Consider the following 23,267-nt stretch of genomic DNA (forward strand, 5'->3'; position numbering starts at 1 on the left):
ATTTTAGTTTGTCATCCGTGTTTCATTTCTAAGAGCTTAGTACTCTAGCTTCTAGCGCAAAAGTTAAACTTATGTTTTTCTTTATATCCGACAAAGCGTACGTTTTTCAATATATCCGTCAAACCGTACTTCCACATTTCTGTTATACTGTAGCTGTGCAACGATTTAGCAATAATTTTCCGGATACAATCTTGAATACTAATGTATACAAATAATCAGTAGCGGATTGAGAAAAGTACTTTGGGAGGGGTTTCTCTGATTGTTTCGTTTTCTAAAATGTCCTAATTTTATTTGGGTGGAACTTGAAGTTTATGAGTTCAGGCATAATATTTCGTTTCGTTGATATATTTAGCGATAATCTTCCGAATACAACCTTGAAGATCATTTTATACTGAGAATCAGTGGCGGATTTGGAAGAGTATTTTGGGAGGGGATTTTCTTACTAATGTTTAGTTTTTCTGAACATTCGTAATTTTTATTTGACGGGAACTTAAAGTTTATGAGTAAAGGCATAACTAATAGATATTTCCTTTGTTTTAGACAGTCCGTAATTTTGGGGAACAGGCTTCAGTCCGAAAGAACACCCCTCTAACCTTCGCAAAACAGTCACTGCTGGTAATTAGTAATAATAACGCAAGGTAGTCGGCCAACTCACAGTACACGCACTATTTCTACTTCACAGATAGAATGAAGAAAAGCTTTGTCAGAATGCTCGAATGCTGGGTTGAATCCCGAACTTCCCGATAGAAGCGCAAAAGCTCCACTCGGTCATGTTTGTTGTGCAGTTGTATTTACCTTAACTTAAATATATTCCATAGTCCTTTTTTTTTTTTTTGGTGGTCGTGGGGTGGGGAGAGTTCCGTCATGATATGAAGGGTGTGAGCCAAGAACATGGTATCCAACTAATTTTCAATTGCTGAGTTATGCAGCAGATAGACAGCAACGCATCCCGCTTCGTTCAGTCCTTCATGTATAGTATTATGTGAAAAATCTGCTTTCCGACTTTCAAAATGCATTGTGCAGCAGAAAATCTCTAATTTCTTAAAATAGTAAAATTGTGGGTTACCATGTTCTTTCCTCACCCCGTTCATATGTCGAATCACTCTTGTTAAAAATTCAAAAAAAAAACTTGAGGACTGAGTAAACCGTAATGGTGGTTATAGAAAACTATAGCATTTCATGAATATAGAGAACGAAAAGCTCTAGCTGTGCAGCCTTTAAGAGTATCATATAAATCTTAAGTATTTCTCTTATGTTTTATTTTAATTTTATTTTGTTCCAAAAAGAGGGTATGGAATATTTTGAAGTAAAAATACTACATAGAATTTTGCTAGTTGTTTGTGTATTTTTTAAAAAGAAGTATTTACTTTTAGTTTTGGCTGGTTTACACCAGCTGTTTTTTTCTTTTTCTTAAATAAACAACTGGTTAAAACCAAAAAAAATAAAAAGAACGAAAAATGCGAATCGTGTGAACTTCATGGTGATGTTTCCACACATCAAACAATCTGCATTAGTTTTATTTCCTTTTCACCATGTTCAATTCTCGGTTGAACCACAACCCTTCTTTCATGTGTAAACAAAGTAGCGGTTCGGATGTAACTTTAAGCGAGTTTTCTCCTTGATAACCTCGATATTACGTAAGGATGTTAAGCCTGAACATACGAAACGCAACCAAATTGTATATTTCTGCATGCCTGAATGCCTGTTATTTTATAAAGAAGCCAAGGTTGCTTAAATATATTGATAGAAATTGGCATAATTTATCGATTGCCTACGTGGCTTCCAACATTAGCTTAGATTGGACTTTCAATGATATGTACGTACTAAATTTGTTATTTAATACCTCAGTTTTAGCGTATTGATTATGATACGTTGACCTTTAAATTTTACACGCAAAGCAATAACAGGATTTTTCCATTATTGTTTTACATTTAGAGTAATGACGGGATTTTCCCGATGGCTAGGCCGTGAGTTTCCCAATTTAAGAAATTTAGTGACCGGACTTCTTTAAGCTTATGCGACCTCTTCCAGCATAACCCTGTTGTTGCATAATAACACCAAGGCAAAACAAACTTATTTCCGTGAATATGTAATATAAATACATAAAGCAAAATATCTAAACCCCAAAAACCTGGTTTAGACCAAAAAGACCTAGTTTAAACTCCCCTTCAAAAACGGGTTTTTGGCATTTTCAAAAACAACTATGGTTCTTGCCAACCCTGCTTACTTTTGTATATAGGAGGTTAAAAAAATCTTATTATATACATTGGTTAATCCTTTGGAATTCATCATGTAAATATGTTGAGAAGTAAAATTGTTTGAAATATCTTTTCGAAATTCATGGTTTATTTTCCAGGTTTTATATTATTATCGGCATCAGCCACTAATTAAATGACTTTTTGTATTATAGAGAAGCGAAACAAAATCTGCTTGATCAATTTAAAGCAGAATTTTGAAAAAAGCCCAAAATTTCCCAAGCAAAAAAGCGAAGCAGAAAAAATCGAGTTTTTCCCAAAAAAGCCGGTTTTTTCCGAGGCCTTGCATCTCTATATTATAATAATAATTATTATTAATGAATAGGACGTTGCAATTAGGTTTTGTTCCACGAAGTTGGGAAGTCAACTACGAAATCTCATAGGTAGTTATATAATGCTTATATGAATCATTTAGTAGCATTTGAGTTTCGCAATAGTTCGTAAGGGCAGTGAGTCTTTGAAGCAAGCCGGTAGGACAGAAAACCGAGAGAACAATGGTGCATATGTAGAAGCCAGGGATCAAGTTTTGTTGGTCACTAATTTTGGATTCCAATGGTCTCGACATTCTCTCATTAAATTAACAGTTGAATCCCTTGGGAGCAAATATATGGATTTCATGGAGAGACCGAAGTAAAAAAAAAATATGTAAGAGTACTGTAAATATGTGATGACAGACGGATAAAAAAAGTTGTCAAAAAAGTGAATGCACAGATTATTGCTAACCATTCGCATTAAAATTGAAAACATTGCGTATTAGAATAAGCAATGGTTTGTTTCATAGTTACTACGGATGAAATAGTAAAATAGATAAATTGATTCGATTAGACAAATAAATTATAATATTCCAGAGCAACAGAAGTTTTAAGTGATGCAAGATTACGACGTTCAATAGTATATTAGTCATATTATATGAACTAATAGTATATTAGTTCAATAGTATAATAGTATATTTGTGTGTTGTTGCTAAGTGTTAATGCAAGTAACATGATAATGTCTTAACGTTTTAAAATCCCTCCCTTGTCAATTTTAAACTTACTGCCTGTTTCGTTTTATTGTTTTATATTATATCTTGTTTTGCAGTATTCTTGCCGTTTAGTACTTAATTTTCGACGTTATAACATAAATATTAAATTCGATGGTACGAATAGTTAAGTTGATTTTGTGTTTAACGTCCCTTTCAGCAGTGAGGCTATATGAGACGGGACCTACTGATTAAATTGGAATCCGAAACACATGAGCTCCCGCCGGGAACCCGGGTCTCCCACCTGGTATGAATAATGTATCTTGTTTCGGTGTTTCTTGTAGGCATATAATATTGTTCTCCCGCTGGCTTTGTAGCTGGCACATGTCTCTTTGGTCACATTGTCTCATGGAAGCAATTATAAAATCTGAACTATTATAGTGGTTCGGATTCCACCTTGAACTATAGGTCTCCCTCTCATAAGCCTCGGTGCAGAAAGAAACAATAACCTTCATCAAACACACACACAGATATAACCCTACTTAGTCTCGCAATTCCATTTCAAAATGAAATGAAATCTTACAGTTTAACGTCCCACGATTATGCCCGTTAGATTACGGGAGGCGATGACTAAGGCAAGTGAATGGTGATGGAATAATTAGTGGAATGAGAATGTGGAAGGAAATGGGAGTCCTCCGAGAAAACCCATGGAAACGATTTTGTCCACCACAAACTAACTTCCCCGGGGGGATGGAATCAATGCGCTATTCCATTCGAAATGAAATGAAATGAAATTTCTAGTTTTACATCCCTTGGTTATACTCTATAGCTTATAACCGACGGGTGGTTAATGAGAGTGAATGATTATGAAATAATTGGTGCAAAGGAAATGTGGAAGGAAATTGGAGGACCCAAGAAAGTCAACAGCATTAATCCATGTGTTTCATTTGTTACAAAGTTAACTAGTGTTTAAAGCAATTGCTCTAATTGCATTGCTCAAATTTACTCACTGAACTCGCATTTTACACATTTTACACACAATATCTTTGTTTGTTTGTTAGTGTCTTCGTTTGTTACATTTACTCGTTTTGCAAATGCCCAGTTGGTTTGGGTGCTCACTTGTACGTACCCAGTCAAGGACGAGATACTGCATTCTGGTGCCTCTGGAAATGTAGCTTTGTCGATGACGCAACTTTTGGGAGCGAATCAGGAAAATAGCTCCATTAATAAAGCAGATATGAATGCATACTCGGTTTCCTATGGCCCAGCTCGCATACGCCTTTTGTAGGGTAGACAAACAGGGGTGTGTGTGTGTGTGTGTGTGTGTGTGTGTGTCTGTCTGTCTGTCTGTCTGTCTGTCTGGTGCAAATTTTAAGTTAGCTGCTACAAATCAAGCATGTATTGCAGCCTGTATTGAAGCTGTCATGAGTGACGTATTTCCTTTAGTAGTATGATCTGTAGAAGATGACTACTGTATTCTTCAAGAATGTGGTGAATGTCCTGGAGTGGAAGGAATGAGTGTGCAGTCTTTAATTATTGATCCTGATGAAAATGAAAGTGTTACGTATGCCATATGGGAAAAGGCATACGTAACACATATGCATAGAAGCAAGAACTTCGTACTACCATTAAGAACTAGCATTGGTACCACATTGGTCGTAACATTGAAAAAAAAAAAAAGTCTGTTGTTAAATGCCAGACTTTTTCAAGGTTTTCCAGGCACAAAAATGAATTCCAGATTTTCCAGATCAGTAGACATCCTGAATGTAAGAACACAACTTAACTCGAGACAATTTGATATACCTGAATTTGTAATACTACCATTTCATACTGGTAGAAGTCTAGATAAAACAAAAGATAATAGTAAATTTGATCATTGTAAAGTTAAAAATATACAGGATGTGATAGAAATGCATGGCCAAAAGTGACGAGGTGATTGCGGATATCCAAATAAGTAAAAAATGTTCCCATAAACATGGGTCCGATGCCGCTTCGTTTTCGAGATACAGGGTGTTCGAATGTCGAGTCCCTTTACTATGGAAAAGTCAGTGGAAATGTTCAATATTACAGGAATAATACAATAAAGTGAAATTATGCCTCTGCAAATACATTTACACTAACATAGAGGATGAAACTAATCAACATTTGAGGTTATTGGGATAGCACTAGACGTTTAGTGTGAAGGGTTTAAAGATCTAGATGCACCGATTGTACTTTCAAAATGAATTTAAAAAGTAAAAAACTAAAATTTTTAAAAACGTTTTAAGAGAAAGTGAGTTACTAGTATGGAACTTCAAAAGTTTATTGTTACAAGGAGTTTTAATGTAATTGTCAAAGACGTGCAACACAAAATGTATTTGAAATTAATGGACGTTTACTTCCTTTGAACTATTATGATCAACAGACTCAGTTGTAATCGCGTTTTCCCGCCGGTGTTAAAATTCTGTAAACCTAAATTTCATTTGCTTTCACCCCAGCTTTACCACGGCAGGTCACGATCACTTCCGCACTTATATTTTATTGATCTGTGTGCCCAGCTTCGGTTTCAATAAGATATAAGTACCGTAAAACAAAATATGTATAAATGGTTAATTTTAGCACAAATATTAACGCACGAGAATTACTTTACAATATAAATCACAAAACCTAGTTAAACTATGTAAAAGTATAATATTCCTTAGATACGAAATATACAATTAATGATACAGAAAATTACAAGCAATCGAGAAACTATTATTGGCGTTCTTTGATTATTTTAACCTTTTTTCTCTTAATTCTGTTTGAGTACGTTCAACGAAGTGATGGCTTTTAAATATATTAACGAATCAATGTTTTAACTACTCACAGTTAATCTTCGACCGGTCAGCTGATATCACTCGTCCTGGGGTAGAATTCAGCAGACGATAAGTCCGCAGAAGGTTTTTAGGCTGAGGCCAAGATGAGCTTGGAGCGGCGTAGGTTAACTTCGGGATCCCAATTCAGCTTCCCGCTAATAGAAGTGCGTGATCGTCTTAACTGATGCTCTTAGTTTCTTGTTACTCGCTGGTTCGAACTCAAACGTTTATTACGAAAGAACTGATATTACAGACAAACTTGAGAATGTTAGCACGTACTATATGTAACTTACAAAATCAAACTTTTACTTTAGCTCAACTCTTCCAAGGGAAGCGCTTCCTTCTATTACTCTTGGAAAGTAACGCACCCCACTCGCCTTGGTGGGTGCTCTTCGAAAATGCCAAACAGGCACGCGTACCAAACACACTCAGCGTTCTAGTTAGCAAACCAAAGCTTGTATATGGCCAACCGGGAAAAACCCGATGTTCACTCCTAGCGTCGGGACCAGAATTATTATCCAATAAGCTTTTGGTTATAAAAGTGCGTAGGTGGAAAGCGATTGTTCCGAAAATCAGACTCAAAGGAACATTCACTAAGCACGTTATTATCACGTGAACAGTCCTTGTTCCTCGGCCATATATGGCCGTAAAAATCGAAGTAAGGCCTACCAACACTAATGTACGAAATACCAAACCGATGAAGAAAGCATCAGAGTTGTTCCCTTTTAACTACAAGGGTTGGTTAATAAAGTTCAAAATTAAGTCTGTTTTTCCCAATGTCCTTTTTAAATACAAAAAATGAGCTTTAGGTTGGTGATACAGTTTAAGAGATCACTATTTCTAATAGAAAACTAAGTAAATAAAGTAAATAGAAGATTCCACTCTCAATATACTGACTTGTAATTAACATATAATTGTAAAAATTTAAAGGTTTTTATGGTTATAAAAGCCGATAAACTGATTTTGTAATTTTATCCTTATACTTAATCAACCATTAATAATTTTAAAAAATCTGTTTTAATTTCTTATTGATTTTAGTTGAACTTTTTAAAATCCGAAAATATATAACTGCGCCAGGACAAATCAAAAGTTTCGGAATTTTGAATTTTTTACTGGTTTATTCCTGATTTTCGAATAAATTTTATTATTAAAAAAAATCAAATTATATAGTGAGTATGAAGGTATAATTGGGTTAGAAATAGCTGTGGTAAAGCAAAAAAAGGATGTTTCGGGATTTTTAATTTTTTACGAGTTTATTTTTAATTTTTGGAAAAAAATGTTATTTCAAATGTTTCGAAATTTTATGTATATTACGCTAGTATTTTTAATTTTTCGAATATCTTAATTTTATGGTTTGCAGTGTTACCATCTATCATTTTCACTAGACTTAATGATTTTTATTATATAAATGGGCAATGCTTATAGGTTGAGTGGTGACAATCTACCAAAAATGCAATATCAACCTCTATCTCTCATAGGAACTGAGACATAAATTTTATTATAATTATGTTTTAAATTTGCCGGTCCATGTGAGTAGTTAGCTAGGTTCAAACAGTTATTCACATATTCAATAAATTGTGCTGTTCGTGTTTCACTTCAACGCTTTACTGATAGATGTCACTTCTTGAAGTGACAAGGATCGATTTTCTCCCGAAGAGAATTCAAAAGAGAAATTTTTCATGGTATAAATTTACATAAAATGTAATTTATAATCGAGCTGTTTTAAAAATAATAATGTAATAATAAAATAATAAATTAAAATCTAGACATAAGCATACTTTATAGATAGTTAAATGCTATAAAACTGATTACCTAAATGCCTTTTCTAAATGGTTTTTGCACTAGGATAATTTGGTAAATGAGATTTATATATAAAAATGTGCTAGAATCCCTTTACTAAATATTTTATATTTTGGTCCACCTTATATCGATTGCCAAAAATTAGGATCTGTATGCTTTTTTGCTAGGATAATTTGGGGAGTAAGATTTATAAACAAAAATGTGGCTAAATGAAATTGCGCTTCAGTCCCCATTTATTCTCTACTTATCGTTCAATTTTCACCTCTGACCTGGTAAAAACACAGGAAGAATGATCCAAACTGAAAAGAAGGTCGTAAGGCTCCAAGGTCATTTTATTGGACTTTCCCTCTGGAAGACAATCTAGGCTTTTGTGAACAGAAGGTACCATGATTATCACTGATATCCGCACATTTCCTTAAGTTTTAGACATGATTGTAATTGTATATACAAATCCAATGTTGTTTACGATTAAGAAGAAAATCAGACCAGACTGAATTGGCATATTTTGAATCATTTATGGGTTTAAATTTTGAGAAACTGACCATAACAACACGAGATACTTTCTGCTGTTATACGATAAAGCAACAAATTCAGTGTGAAAACTCAGTGCAATGTTTCGTTGAAAAGAAGTATTCTGATGCCTGACTGTCACATTTTTTATTTACGTAGTGCTGACTTTTAGTTATTTCTAAAATAAAAGTTAACCATAAAAAGAACAATATAAGTCTTCGTTCAATTTGGAGTAAAATGATGCATAACTGTCACGTTTATAAGATTCATAAGATTAAAATATTATTAATGTTGCATAACTCACAGGATGTGGTTTATGGTACAATAAACAAGTTGTGTCACATATAAGAGTGAGTTTATTGAAGTATACAAAGAATATAAAACCAACACCATTTGAATAAAATAGTTAAAAGCAACAATATGATACAGGTAGTATACCATAACAATTCGGAGTTCGAATTGATAAGGAAATTGTCCTTTGGTTCTCTCGTGTTACGACATAGAATTTAGTGCTCACTTCACACATTTCAAGTCATTTGAGAGAAAAGTGCACAAAGCATACTCACAGTCTGTAAAAGTTCTCCATAGTCGTCCTGGAATTGTGATGATTCCGAAGGAGCGATAATACAAATGATCGTTGAATGATCGAATGACGACACTGTTTTAAAACTGCTAGTTTATATACTAGTTCGAAGACTATTTTGGAGTCTGGGATAAGCACATGCTTGCACTTGTTTTTTGACTTAAAGGAAAAATGTTTTTCTTTTTCTTTAAAATCGTTACCTTGGAAGTGTTTATGTAACATAATTTTGACTTTCATTGGCAATTTCATTTGCGTATAGTTTCTTTACAACAAGGTCAAGCGAGTTGTTTTTGTTCTTGGATTAGTTTCAAAGATATATTCACAGATGCAACATCTTAAAATTCACGTGAGTATAGAATTTTAAATCTTTAATCACTCATGTCATTTAGATTTGACGAAGTTTCTTGAGAAAATTCTGGATGTGGTTCGTAACGATTTTTGAAATACTAATACAATGATCGCCGAGCCTCCTTAGAATAATGAATTAAAGAAATAACTTCTTCGAGAGAACCACACCAAATCAGAAATAAATTATTATTCTTTCACAAAAGTTACGTTCTCACTGGAAAAGACTATAGTTTGGTTCTCTCGTTTGTATTTATTTCATTACTAGCTCAAACGTCCCTTCTTTTGACGAGAAGAATACGTTTAAGTAAAGTATTTGAACCCCTTCATCTACTTACAATACGCATTGCAATGGAAATGTATAAAAAAAATCCGTGATATCACACCATACACACACCCAGCCCTTACCTGTATGGCGACTTGGGATGGATTTTGAATTAATTGGCATCGGAAGTGTCACTATTCATCTCACTGAACCCGAAAACAATGAATTGGACACTAATATCGGCCGGTTTCGATCATTTCTAATGTCAACACTCAGTTTGTCGTGTGTCAACACTCAGTTTGTAGTATCAACACCCCCTGCTCCCACTTAGGATAAGCATGTTATTACGATAATTGATCGGTTTCCGACAGTGCCTTTGTCCGATGCCGTTTACCGAAGCTGTCCGAGACCATTATTTGGTTGGAGTGATTTATTTATTTATCCTGTTTCCATGGACGACCACTTTAAAGTCTTATTTAACGTAAAAGCGTAGACACTCGTAAAGTTCAATTAGACCTGTCATAACTTCCCAACATATTCACTCTAAAGGTCGGGGACGTGTCGTACCCCTACGTAATTTTATACCACGCACACAATCGTATAATACAAAAATTATACAATCCTGTCTCGAGATGCCTTAACTAAATACTTACTAGAAGTGCACTAAACACATTTCACTTCATGAAATTTTGTTTATTTACACTCGAAAAAAAATCATTTTCTTTAACGTTTGGTCTTCCTTTCCTATTAGTACACGACGCGAAAAAACGACGGAACGCAGAAAACAATGTTGAATATTGTTTAATCAATAAAAATATCATATCTTATGTCTAAAAAATGGTAATCGTAATTTTCTTCCTTTATTGCTTCATAATTCACTGAAAAAAAATATTACATGTGTTCGCTCAAGTTCTCAGACTAATACATATTTCTAATGATATTGCATAGTGGGTTGAGTCTGAGAGTACTTCACCGCATTCTTTCCCATATAGGATCTTCTGATTCTTTACTTCACTCTTACCGATAGAAACACACGATTTTACGGTTTTGCGTTTTCGTTTGCACACAACAGATGGCACAACTAGTCAAAGCCTCATCGTGTGCTATGGTACCAGATCTGCAGACAAGTGAAAAATCAACAAAATATGTACAAATTTGCTATTTTGATAAGGGTTCAAACACTAATAACAAATATTGCCAAGTATCATTATCATTGCTTCAGTAGTTAATGAGTGATTCGAGTTTACGCATACGATGTCACTCCCGTCCTGCTCTGTCCTTAGGATAAGCATTTTATCAATTTAATAGCATGTGATCCTTGAGTAATCTAAAGTTTATAATAGTGCTAAGTATCATTTTAATTTGTTCACTAGTTATTGCGTGATGGGTTCAGACAAACTCAGATTCGGTTTTATATAATAAAATACTAACTAAATAGATATATACAGGTAAAGGAAAACAACAGATAACTTATTTTGTTATGATTTCTTGTTCCGAGATTTAATATTGAGCAGATTTTCATATCGCCAGCAATCGCTGCGAACAGGAAAATGGCCAGTATGCCACACTGCATGCATCCGAATAACATTTTAATCTTACAAAATGTAAAATCTTTACGTACTTAATACTTATATGAACTATCTTCATTATTTTCGTGTCAAGTCACGGCAAATAAATACTTGTTTACCTACACACATAATATGGGTTGTTTTCTATCATTCGTGACAAACAATATAAACAAAGAACACTTCAATGTGTGATAAAATGACACTTATTATTTTATTTTAGTTATTATATGAAAGTGGATAACATATTTATGCTTACCATCACTCCTAGAGCTCATTATAATTGGTAATGAGACCATTATCATGCCGGTACCACTCCAAATGTACTTCATCAAAAACTGTTCGAGCATAACATACCATAAACGTTGTGAGAAAATGCTGTTCATATGTTCAACCAATGATTTGTACGCATGTTGTAAATGTTTCAATTCCACCTGGAAATATAAATAAAAATATGAATTCCATAATATGGTAATGAAATTGCCGAACACTATAACACAAAACTTTATTAAGAAGAAAATCACATGCAATCTCTGCTCTTACGCTGTGAAATATGGTATATACTCGATATTTAATCAACTTGAATTTATGATAGATGAATAAAAATATAGGTAAATACTATAATTACTTTTTTTTCTCATAACAAAACAACACTCTTATTTACTACATTTCACACCTTTAAATGTAAAATAATACAAGGAAGTCTCTTACCATGCGACAACCTGAGGTGGTTTGTTAGAATATGACCACTGCCGCTAAAAGCTAGAAAATCGTCCAAAATCCTTTTAAATTATAAAATTTTAGTTTCTGATATAACTAAGCTATAATCATCTATCACGGTTGGTTGCTGATTTGGAGAATAGTGGCCCGTTCAACACCCGCGGCATCCAAACTACTTGATCTCCCATTAAACTTAAATCCATGTTTCCCGCGTCCAAGGTCTGCGTATGCTAACCATATATCCACAAGAGAGTTCCCATTTCAATTATAAACAATTAACATACATTGAGTGCATTTCTATAGAAATGCCTGTTCAAAGAAAAACTATAATTAAGATACATAATTTCCTAGTTCTATTGATAAACTAATTGGTTTGAGTTTAGGATCATCTTTAGCATCAAAGCTATATGAGTAGTAATTGGGTCACCTGAGGACACTTCAGTACCGCTGGGTCCCTGATCAAGGAACCATGGCCACGGATGTACAGGACCACCCCATGTAAATTTTGGGAGAGCTACCTTGGCCCACTCCTAAATTTCGGGAACATTACACAGGACCACCTCCATTAAATTTTAGAAATTGCCAAATTTAAAAATTTGGTATCCTAGTATAGGACCAGGGTGTAAACTTCTGTATGTTTTGGTAAATTTCTTAAAATTAAGCAAAATTTGGTAAATGTTCGGTAGGTTCTACTGTAGATTTCGGTGGTTCAGCTTATTTCTTTCTCTGGCTAAATAATAGCCAAATATCAGTACGGTCATGTGTTCGCCACGTGGTTGGTTATCGACTTTTTTCTTCTTCTTTCTGGTGAGGCCTTATTACCTTATATGACTAACTTGTTGAGTATAAAGATTCATTCATAACACATAGGTATATTGATGCTTCTCTCTTAAATTTTGGGAGAATACATATGACCACCCCTTAAATTTGGGAATTGTCAAAAATAATATATAGTAAATGTTCTTTAGGACCCAAATATACAGTTCTACAAATTCCATTGGTCCTCATTCTCCCCTCCTATGAGTAAAAAAGACGAAATATAAATGTCAGCAATACATAGTACCACTTCGTATGTTATTGACCTAATTTATCTTCTTCGATAAAGTTCTATCATATTATGTTGTTAGCTGGAGGCGAAAAATTGTGGAACAAGATACAAAAACTAATTCTCCTTATTTGGAACAAGGAAGAATTGCCAAAAGAGTGGAAAGAATCAATCATTGTTACAATTCACAAGAGAGGCGACAAAACTGACTGTAATAATTATAGAGGCATTTCTATTCTGTCAACATCCTATAAAATCCTTTCAAATATTCTATTAGTAAGATTGACCCCATACGCAGATGAAATTATTGGAGATTATCAGTGCGGATTTAGACGAAATCGATCAACTATCGACCAAATTATTACCATTCGACAAATACTCGAAAAGAAGTGGGAATACACTACCCCGGTACAACTATTTATTAATTTTAGAAAGGCGTACGACTCGGTTAGGAGAGAAACATTATACAACGTTCTTACAGAACTTGGAATACCGAGAAAGCTAATTAGATCAAAATATGTTTAAATGAATCCCAAAGTGAAGTCCGGGTAGGAAAATTTTTGTCCACGAGCTTTCACGTCGAAAATGGCCTGCAACAAGAAGATGCGTTGTCGCCATTATTATTTAACTTTCTTCTGGAGTACGCTATAAGGAAAATCAAAGATAGCAACCAGGGCCTACAGTTGAACGGTATTCACCAGGTCATGGCATATGCTGATAATGTAAATTTAATAGGGGATGACAGGAGAATAGAAAGAAATGCAGAGATCTTATTAAACGCTTGCAGGGACATGGGTTTAGAAGTAAATGCAGAGAAAACTAAATACATGGAAGTGCGTCGGGACCGTAATACAGCAAATTGTGGATGCGTTAAAATATTAAATAATTCTTTTGATAAAGTGGATAGTTTCAAATATCTAGGATCAATATTAACAGAGGAAAATCATATTCACGTAGAAATTAAATGTCAACTAAAAGCAGGGAATTCGTGCTACTATTCGGTTCAAAATCTCTTGTCGTCGCGAATTCTGTCGAGGAATTTGAAGCTTAAAATATACAAAACCATAATCATGCCTGTTGTTCTGTATGGTTGCGAAACATGGTCGCTTACGCTCAGGGAAGAACATAGACTGAAAGTATTTGAGAACAAGATCCTGAGACGAATATTCGGACCCAAGAGGAACGGGAATGGGGAATGGCGGAAACTTCATAACGAAGAACTACATAATTTATACGGTTTACCCAACATTGTTAGGGTTGTCAAGTCTAGGAGGCTAAGGTGGGCAGGTCATGTAGCTAGAATGGAAGAAAGTAGAAACGCTTTCAAAGTCTTGACTGGAAGACCAATCGCAAAACGACCATTAGGAAGACCTAGGCGCAGATGGGAGGATAATATTAAGATGGATCTCTCAGAGATTGGAATACGAAGTAGAAACTGGATGCAGTTAGCTAAGGATAGAAGTCAGTGGAGAGCTTTTGTGAACGCGGCATTGAACCTCCAGGTTCCATAGGCCATAGAGTTAGTTTAGTTAGTTAGTTATGATTAAATACAAGGGTATATTCTATTTTATGGGACGTGGGTACATGGACGCTTTCTTAAATTTGGAATGATTCATAGGACCACCTCTTAATTTAGGAACTGTCAAAAACCAAATTTGATAAATGTTCTCAAGGACCTAAATATATACGCCTGGGTGATTCATCTCTCCCTTTCATGGTATAAATTGAATTTAAAATAAATTGGAATAAAAAAGTCAAAATTTGGCGGCTTTTGACCTTCCCTTTGATAAGGCCTTATTATCTTATAAAATTCTAAGTGTGAACATAGGAATCCATTCTTTATATATATATATATATATATAATACATGGGAACCTTGATGTCCCTTAATTTTCTGGGAAGAGTACATAGGACAACTCCTTAAATTTGGGAACAGTCAAAACATAAAATTTGATAAATCTTCTCTAAGACTCACTGTAAATTTGAGTGGTCTTATTCCTTTTGTGAGTAAAAAAGATGTCAAATATTAGTATTGTCCCGTGGTCGGTTATTGACGTAATTTATGTTCTTTATAAACGTTTATGATGATATGATTTAATACAAGTGTTCATTCTTTTTTCAAAGAACACGCTTCATTCTTAACATTTGGAAAGGTTTCATGGGATCACTCCTTGAGTTTAGGATTGTCAAAAAAAAAATTGGTAAACGTTCACTACCATTCATATATATGACTATGTAAATGTGGGTCGCTTTGCTTACCCCCTTCTACAGTAAACAATTACCAAAAATTCAAACTTTGAATGTTATTGATCTAATTTACTTTCTTAGATGAGGTTTTACTGCCACCACATGATTATATGATTAAGTGCAAAGTCAAGTTTTAATTTAGGTATATTGATGTACTCCCTTCAATTTTAGGAAGGATACACCCTTCAATTTGGAAATTGTTAGAAATAAAATTTGGCTAATGTTCTAGTATGAGGTGTGAAAATTGAGTGTTGTGCTTAACGTAAACTAACATAGATTGTAACATTATCAATAGAAGATCCCACTGTCTTTCATTGAACATGAATACAGCGAGAAGTACATTTGACTCATCCTTAAAAATTGGAATTGTCAAAAATAAATAAACATACCTAATTGTTCTTTAGGACTCTGGTAAATTTGGATGCTCCAACTTATGTCCTTTCGAAGTATAAAAGTGCCAAAAATCAAAGTTTTTAGATATCAATTTCAAAATTTGTACTTCAGTGACAACTCATAATCTAGTCATTGGTGTAATTTTAACTTTAGTGAAATCTGATTGGTTAATCCCTACTTCAAATTACACATTTTGGACTTGAAATCTGATAGGTAACCTATTGATGTATACTTTGTTCCAGAAAGGATGAGCGCATTCCTTATTGCTGTTCTGAGGCAAAAATTTCGCATTCCTTATTGCTGTTTTGAAGCAAAAGTCCAACTTCGGCATCTTCGGAAAACAGTAAACCAAGGCTGCTGGTTCGAATCTCCAAGCCAACCTTAGCAATCGAGAAAATTTTGCAGATGTGTTTCTTTCTACTTTTAAATATAATAATACATCTTGGAATGGTACTAAGCGAAGAAAAAACTAACATTGATTAAAATACTTACTGATATAATATTTCGAAACTATGTATTCACACGTTCGTTTTGTCATTTTGATTTCCATACGTAAAACAAGAACGAAAAGAAAGACATCGAACATACTTCTCGCATGCGTAGTAAAATAAAACACACAAAGATGAACAAAAACAGCGTTTGCAATGGATATGAATGTCATTGTCTTGTGAATCCAGTTACATTTCGTTAAAAGAAGCTCCACTACAGTGGTCATTTTAGGTCAGTGGTAAACCGTTGAAGTTCAAATCGTAAGGTCATGAGTTCGATTCTCATTTGGATAAATTCCTTTTTTCGTTATTAAATTTTATTTTACGCGATGTACGAAAAATTATACAAAATAATTACATTAAAATACATCAGTTGTATATATACAGGGTGTTAACGAACTATACCGACAAACTAAGAGGTGATTCCTCACATCAAAATAAGCGAAAAAGTTCATATGAACCTATTGCGAAAAAGTGCATACTTTCAGAGCTAGGGCTGTCTAAAATCGCGAAAAACCTAAATTTCAACAGGCCCTATTTCGAATTTCAGAAACTGAGGATGGTAGTCGTTGTCAGCATAAAGGAAGTCACGCATACACAATCCAAAAATGCATACTACATCAATTTTCAGTGGGTGTGCATTGTATTCGGTATAGGGTATAACGCTCAAATATGCTCTTAATAGAGATTTTACATATACCTTGATTTCAAGGAGGATCCAAAGTAGGCAGGCGGTAAGCCTTGGCAACAATCAACATCCAGTGCTTTGGAGGGAAGTCGGAAGTGTTAGGGACCGTCAGCTAAATGTTTTTTTGTGTTCGAAATAACATGTGATGCGATTTATTTCGTCACGGTATATTTCACGTTTTATTCTCTTGTAAGCGTGAAAGAAAACATCGCAGCATACTATTTCCCGAGTACGACAGACCGTACTGTTGACGATTCTTAACACTTCCGACATCGCGCCTAAGGATTCCATGTTCATTGCTGCCAAGGCTTACCGTTTGCCTACTTTGGATCAATCATAAAATCAGAGCATATCCCAAAATTCGGTTGATGCCATGCATGGGAATTTCACCCTGCACGGAATACTCTGTACATCTATTGAACATTAATGAAATATTCATTTTTGGATTGCGTTTGCGTAATTTCCTTTATTCTCATAAGGACCACCACTCCACGATTTCCCGAATTCGAAATATGGCCTCAAATTTGACCTTTTCGCTATTTTGGACAGCCCTAGTTCTCAAACTATGCACTTTCCCCCACAGGTCCATAGGAACTTTTTGACTTATTAAGGTGTGAGGAATCACCTCTTACAGTTTGTCGATATAGGTCATTAACACCCTGTATATTCATATAATTATTTCAGACCATAAGTAATTATTATGTTTAAAATATAATATCTCACAAGTAAGAGACCATATGGTTGTCGCGCAAATCAGATGAAGACATACGCCATCTGATTGAGCATGAAAAGATATGGAGAACACAGAAATTTAAGGTGCTAAGGGCCATAGGGAGCGGAGCGAGGAAAGAGGAAACATTGAATGTCGGCAAAATTGAAGAAAGTCAGGAATGACGGGAAAAGTTAATTTCGTGCAAACAGGGAAAGAAAGTCAACCAAAAGAAAGAAACTAAACATAACAAGGGCATCAAGGACGAAGAAAGATCATAGTCAGGGTTGCCATCCGGACCGCAGTGTTGCCAGTGCTGCATAACATTGATATGGAAGGTATAGCACAGTATAGCAATTCATGCACAAGGAAAAATATTAGTAACACAAAAGACAATTGAAAAGACTCTGTACACGTGCGTAAAAAGGTTTAACGATAGTCGTGAGTGAATAATATACATGAGGGAGGACAAATGTAGACATGAAAGTGAAGGGGGTACACATGATAACACAGAAACAAAAGTGTTTGGGAGCATCGTTTCATGATGATGATGATGATGATCGGTGTTCTGCCCGAAGGCACGTTTTGACCTGAAGGTCCCTGGGCTGGATGAACCCATGGTGGTTTGTTTTTGCCTTCCTGGGATGATAATGACGTATAAAAGACGGGAGCTACAGTTTAACGAGGGATCCAAATCTTTTGTGTCCCCACCGGGAATCGAACCCGGGACCCCTTGAATACAAAGCGGAGCTTAGCCACTCATCCATCCGGGACAGTATCGGTCCAGTCCTTTGGTTGACTCCTGGACTCCAAACAAGGATGACACTCTTTACAACATGACAGTTCCCGACGGTGTTCAGTTCTACAAAAAGCTGATTCCTCCGAAATGTACAGGCCTTATACAACCTGCTGATGTGTTCTTCTTTCGTCCATTCAAAAACATGGTGAAGTTCATCACAGATACGTTAGTGTTCTCCAGTATTAATGTGTGGCAACGTGAGAACTTTCTCCGCCTTCAGTCATTTGTTCATTACCAGTTTTCCTCTAGGCGATTCCAAAAGATGATACGCTTTGCGTTTCTCAAATGTGGCTACTCCAATGAACATCCTGGACAGTTTGAAACACCTTCCGCATATTGCTTTGAAAAAGGACTCACAGAGGAATGCTGCAGAGACGCGTGTGACCAGCTTGCTTTCATCCGCTGTGCTCACTGCGAGAAATGTTTGTGTGTTGACCACGCATATATTCGTGATCTTCACGTCAATTGCTACAAATGGTACGTACTGTTCTCTACTTTCATCCATTTTTATTCACGCGGGTGTAATATTCACTCACGACTACGTTAAACCTTTTTATGCACGTGTACAGAGTCTTTTTAATTGTCTTTTGTGTTACTAATATTTTCCCTTGTGCATGAATTGCTATACTGTGCTATACCTTCCATGTCAATGTTATGCAGCACTGGCAACACTGCGGTCCGGATGGCAACCCTGACTATGATCTTTCTTCGTCCTTGATGCCCTTATTATGTTTAGTTTCTTTCTTTTGGTTGACTTTCTTTCCCTGTTTGCACGAAATTAACTTTTCCCGTCATTCCTGACTTTCTTCAATTTTGCCGACATTCAATGTTTCCTCTTTCCTCGCTCCGCTCCCTATGGCCCTTAGCACCTTAAATTTCTGTGTTTTCCATATCTTTTCATGCTCAATCAGATGGCGTATGTCTTCATCTGATTTGCGCGACAACCATATGGTCCCTTACTTGTCAGTTGTGGTACCAGTAGCTGTTCACAGAACGTCGGAATTATACATGTGAATGTTAAATACAAATTAAGATAATCGAGTAATAGCAATAAATAAGTTATGTAGCGTATTTATTAGGCATTAGCAGTTATTTCTCATATAGAGATTATATCTCAATATTCGCATTACAGCATGTCATTTACGTTCTTGACATATATTTCAAAGCGGAAAGAGTGGGTATAAAAAGAGACTATCCAAAGTCGGATCGTCGTTCCAAACAATTTAATATTCCCAAAGCGCCTACAAGAAATTCCTCATCCTCAAAAGACATGAAGATACAAAAATTGTCCTTATGAAGCATGCCAGAACGGGAATTCTTTACGTAGGGTTTCAATTCAATACTCTGATATTGACACAGAAGTGGTCACTCACACAAATGGCTTTTGACGACAAGTAGTTATGCCTTGGTCTCTCTCTCTCTCCCTCTGTATCTATCTATCTTATCTGCATTTATATATATATATATATATATATATATATATATATATATATATATATATATTGCAAGGATCCCCACATCACAACAGACGCACGTGTCAGCTCAACACGTGCTAATGATTATAAACAATCTAACAGACAACAAGCCGACAGGAAAGACACCGAGGAACACCGAAAGAAGACGGACCCCACGGAAGGACCCGAAGAGGACAAATAAAAGGAAGATCACCGAGGTACCCAGCATCAGTCGTCCAACTGATCGAATCACCTACACTGCCCTGAGGTCGCGCTGGACTAGGGGTCCTTTCTACAACCAATCCTCGCGAAGCTGCCTTGATCTGAGGGGGCTATCCTTCCAGACTCACCGAACCGGCAGGTGCCTTGGAGACTGCCTTGAGAGAAGGGGCACCGTGCAAAAAAACACCTATTCTTCTCTACTTGGACATTAACGAGAAAACAGTATTGTACTCTTTGCAATCAAAGACGTTTTGTATTTATCAAATTGTATAATAAATTGGTAAAGGGGATAAATCTCGGTCCATTATCAACTCTACCAAAATCATTACATGGTGATAGGCACCGGAGTTTTGTACGGGACGCTCTTTTTATTAACTTTTTAACAGGCACAAGGTCAGTATCAGAATCTACTTTATCTAAGTTTTACTATCAAAATTCAGTTAGAACATATATATATTCTTTCCCTCTCCCTTTTTTTTTTTTATCTTTCCTTAAGTGCGATTTATGCCGGAAACTAGATCGGGTAAACAAATATATAGATCAGGAGAGATTAACACGAGTTGAGTTGAGTTGATTTTGAGTTTAACGTACCGTTCAGCAGCGAGGCTATATGAGACGTGGACCTACTGATTAACGTGGAATTCGAACCACATGAGCTCCCGCCGGGAATCGAACCCGGGCCTCCCACGCCAAAGGCGCGTACGCTAACCGCTTAGCCACGGAGGAGCTCTAAAGAGATTAACACGAATATGACAGAGGGTGCATCTAATTTATCCTTTAATATGCCACACTTAACGAAGTATGCGGGACACGTGCACGAGGACCCGGCAAGCTTTTATGCTATTCGACCATATGGCAGCAATGCAGGCATGGTCACCGGCTAAGAAAACAGAAATTCTACCAATATATTTACAAGACACGGCATTAGATCTCGTATTACAGCTTAAAAATCAAAATCAATTTGATACAATGATCTATGACAATCTAAAATCTAAGTTAGTAGCTTTATGTAGGCCAAAGGTCTCATCGTATAAAGCAGAACAGGAATTGTTCGAGGTACAACAGGGAATCGAGGAGCCAATAGACTCATACTTTCTACGGAAACTTCGAGCAATAAGGCAGTTATTACCGGAAGCGACTGAAGAACAAAAGATCCAACATTTATCTTTGGGGTTGCCGAGGGATTTCCTTAAGATACCATTAGAAAGGTTTGCAACGGTAGAAGCGCTACAGAATAAATTAAACACACTGGAAGCCGCTAATGACCTTTTAAGGAAAAGAGAACACGCAGAGCTATCACAAAAATTACATGTTATACGACCAGAACAATATACCTAACCTGCAGAATACATCCTATGGCCTATCACCGAAGTCAATATATCCTGGACAACAGTTTTATCATCATACATATCCTATAGAAATGCAACCTGTTACACCACCAATAAACAGTTATATACCTACATATCAACAACAAAATCCTTCCATAGCAGTTTCTCAACCCAACCCTCAAGAATTTCAAACCTCAAGTCAAGAACCTAAGACCGTTTCTCACCGCGAGCAAAATCCTCCACAAAGTGACCTCTACCTTGGCCAATAAAATGGCAGAATTGTCGCTGGTGATAGCCCAGACGAATTACAAAAGCCATCCGAGGAATAGGAAGCAGCGAAACAAAAGGAGAAATAACAACAATAATGGGAAGAAAAAAACAGGGACAAGCCCAGAATAATCAGCAAGCTGCTCCAACGGAAAATCAGATTTTGGTGTGCGCAATACGCCGGAGCGGGGACATGGGGCATCAATTTGCTACAAGCGTAACAAACGAATAAGGCAGCCCCTTGACAAGGGGGCCGACAGTTATCATCACACAGAATGAGGAGACCTAAGAGAAACTGACAAAAACTACGAAATACCTGTAATAAACGAACAATCAGGACAATTGGTAGAAAGACGGGAAAACATTGCATTAGAGGACGAAAATAACAGGTCGCATTTAACAATTAAAACTAAATTAGGCTTTCAGAATGCGATAATTGACACAGGAAGTACTGTTTTCCTCTGGCCAGCTCAGACCGTTCCCCCTGGGACAAGTATAATTCCATTTCAGACAATAATAAAATGAATTTCAGGCAATAACATTCATTTGAACCAAATAGCATTAATAAAGTTTAAAATAGGTCAAAAAACATTCACTCATTACTTTAGAGTAATTGACAAGACAATGTCAATAATTATAGGAAGCGACTTTCTCCAACGTTCGCATTCCACCATCGATTTAAACAAGAATAGAATCTCATTTTTTAAACGACCGAGGAAACCGCAGTTACGAGTTCTAAGCACAGAGAATACATTGTCAGCTTTAACGACTCAGATAGTATCGCAGACGGACCACAATTGTTTATACCTGACTAAGCAAATAACTTTGCCTCCAAGATCGCATACATATGTATACACGACTCCAAAAGTGCATTACCACTTGCTCTCCTCCTTTTCCTGCAATAGCAGGCAACCCAGAAAGCTCGGCGGTCAGGTTGGTTGCGAATTCGAAAGGCGTTGGACCAAACCAGAATTTTGTAACAAATATATTAGTGAGACAAACTCCAAATAAGAGAATAAAACAAATTGTTAATGGCAATTTTATTATCGTGACGGAGTTGGATGACATCAAAAGTTACAAAATGATCTTACTTAAGCAGTTCAAACAAAATGAATGACAACAAACAGATACCAGAGGAAAGCATTTCTCTTTCCCACAAAAAATAATCTCATAAAAACGAAAAAGTTACATAATGTAAAGTTCCCCACAAAATAAAACCCACACAAAAATTTAAAAAGTTGACACCCGAAAGGCAAGAACAACTGAACCGCAGTGAATGAAATTGTGCACAGATATTTAAAACATAAAATGAGGGACACGGGTTTCGTATTTTCTTAAAACAAAACGGTTGGAGGGGCACGGACCCCTCCAAACATTTGATCACGAAATATCAATAGTGCTAGTAACAGTACGTCAGATGTGTGTAAAGGACAGGAAGAATTGCAACGAAACTTTACGTGGGGGCAACACGCAAAAAATAAACCAACACGGGCATTTTCATTTTCAGGAAAAAACGGTTTTACGGGGCAAAAGCCCCACCAAAATTTTAAAGTTCAAGCCCGATAGGCAAAAAGAAGTGAACCGTAGTGAATGAAATTGTTCACAGATATTGCAGACGCAAAAGAAGGATACGGGTTCCGTATTTTCCTGGATAAAACAGTTGGGTGGGGCACCGACCCCTCCAAACCTTTGATCACGAAATATCAAAAGTGCTAGTAACACTATGTCAGATGTGTGTAAAGGACATGAAGGATTGCTAGGAAACTTTGTGTATGGATAATAGCGCAGAA

General features: G+C 36.0%; 1 protein-coding gene across 1 annotated transcript in view; it reads right to left on the reverse strand.

The window, feature by feature from the left end:
- Abcd1 (ATP binding cassette subfamily D) overlaps positions 1 to 23,267 on the reverse strand; it is a 632,582-nt gene that overhangs the window by 459,549 nt on the left and 149,766 nt on the right. The window contains exon 3 of the mRNA XM_081759525.1: positions 11,378 to 11,552. Within this exon, the coding sequence (XP_081615651.1) occupies positions 11,378 to 11,552 (175 nt within the window). The remainder of the gene's footprint in view (positions 1 to 11,377; positions 11,553 to 23,267) is intronic.

Source organism: Thermobia domestica, chromosome 5 (assembly GCF_964235325.1).
Source record: "Thermobia domestica chromosome 5, izTheDome1.hap1.1, whole genome shotgun sequence".
Classification (NCBI taxonomy): domain Eukaryota; kingdom Metazoa; phylum Arthropoda; class Insecta; order Zygentoma; family Lepismatidae; genus Thermobia; species Thermobia domestica.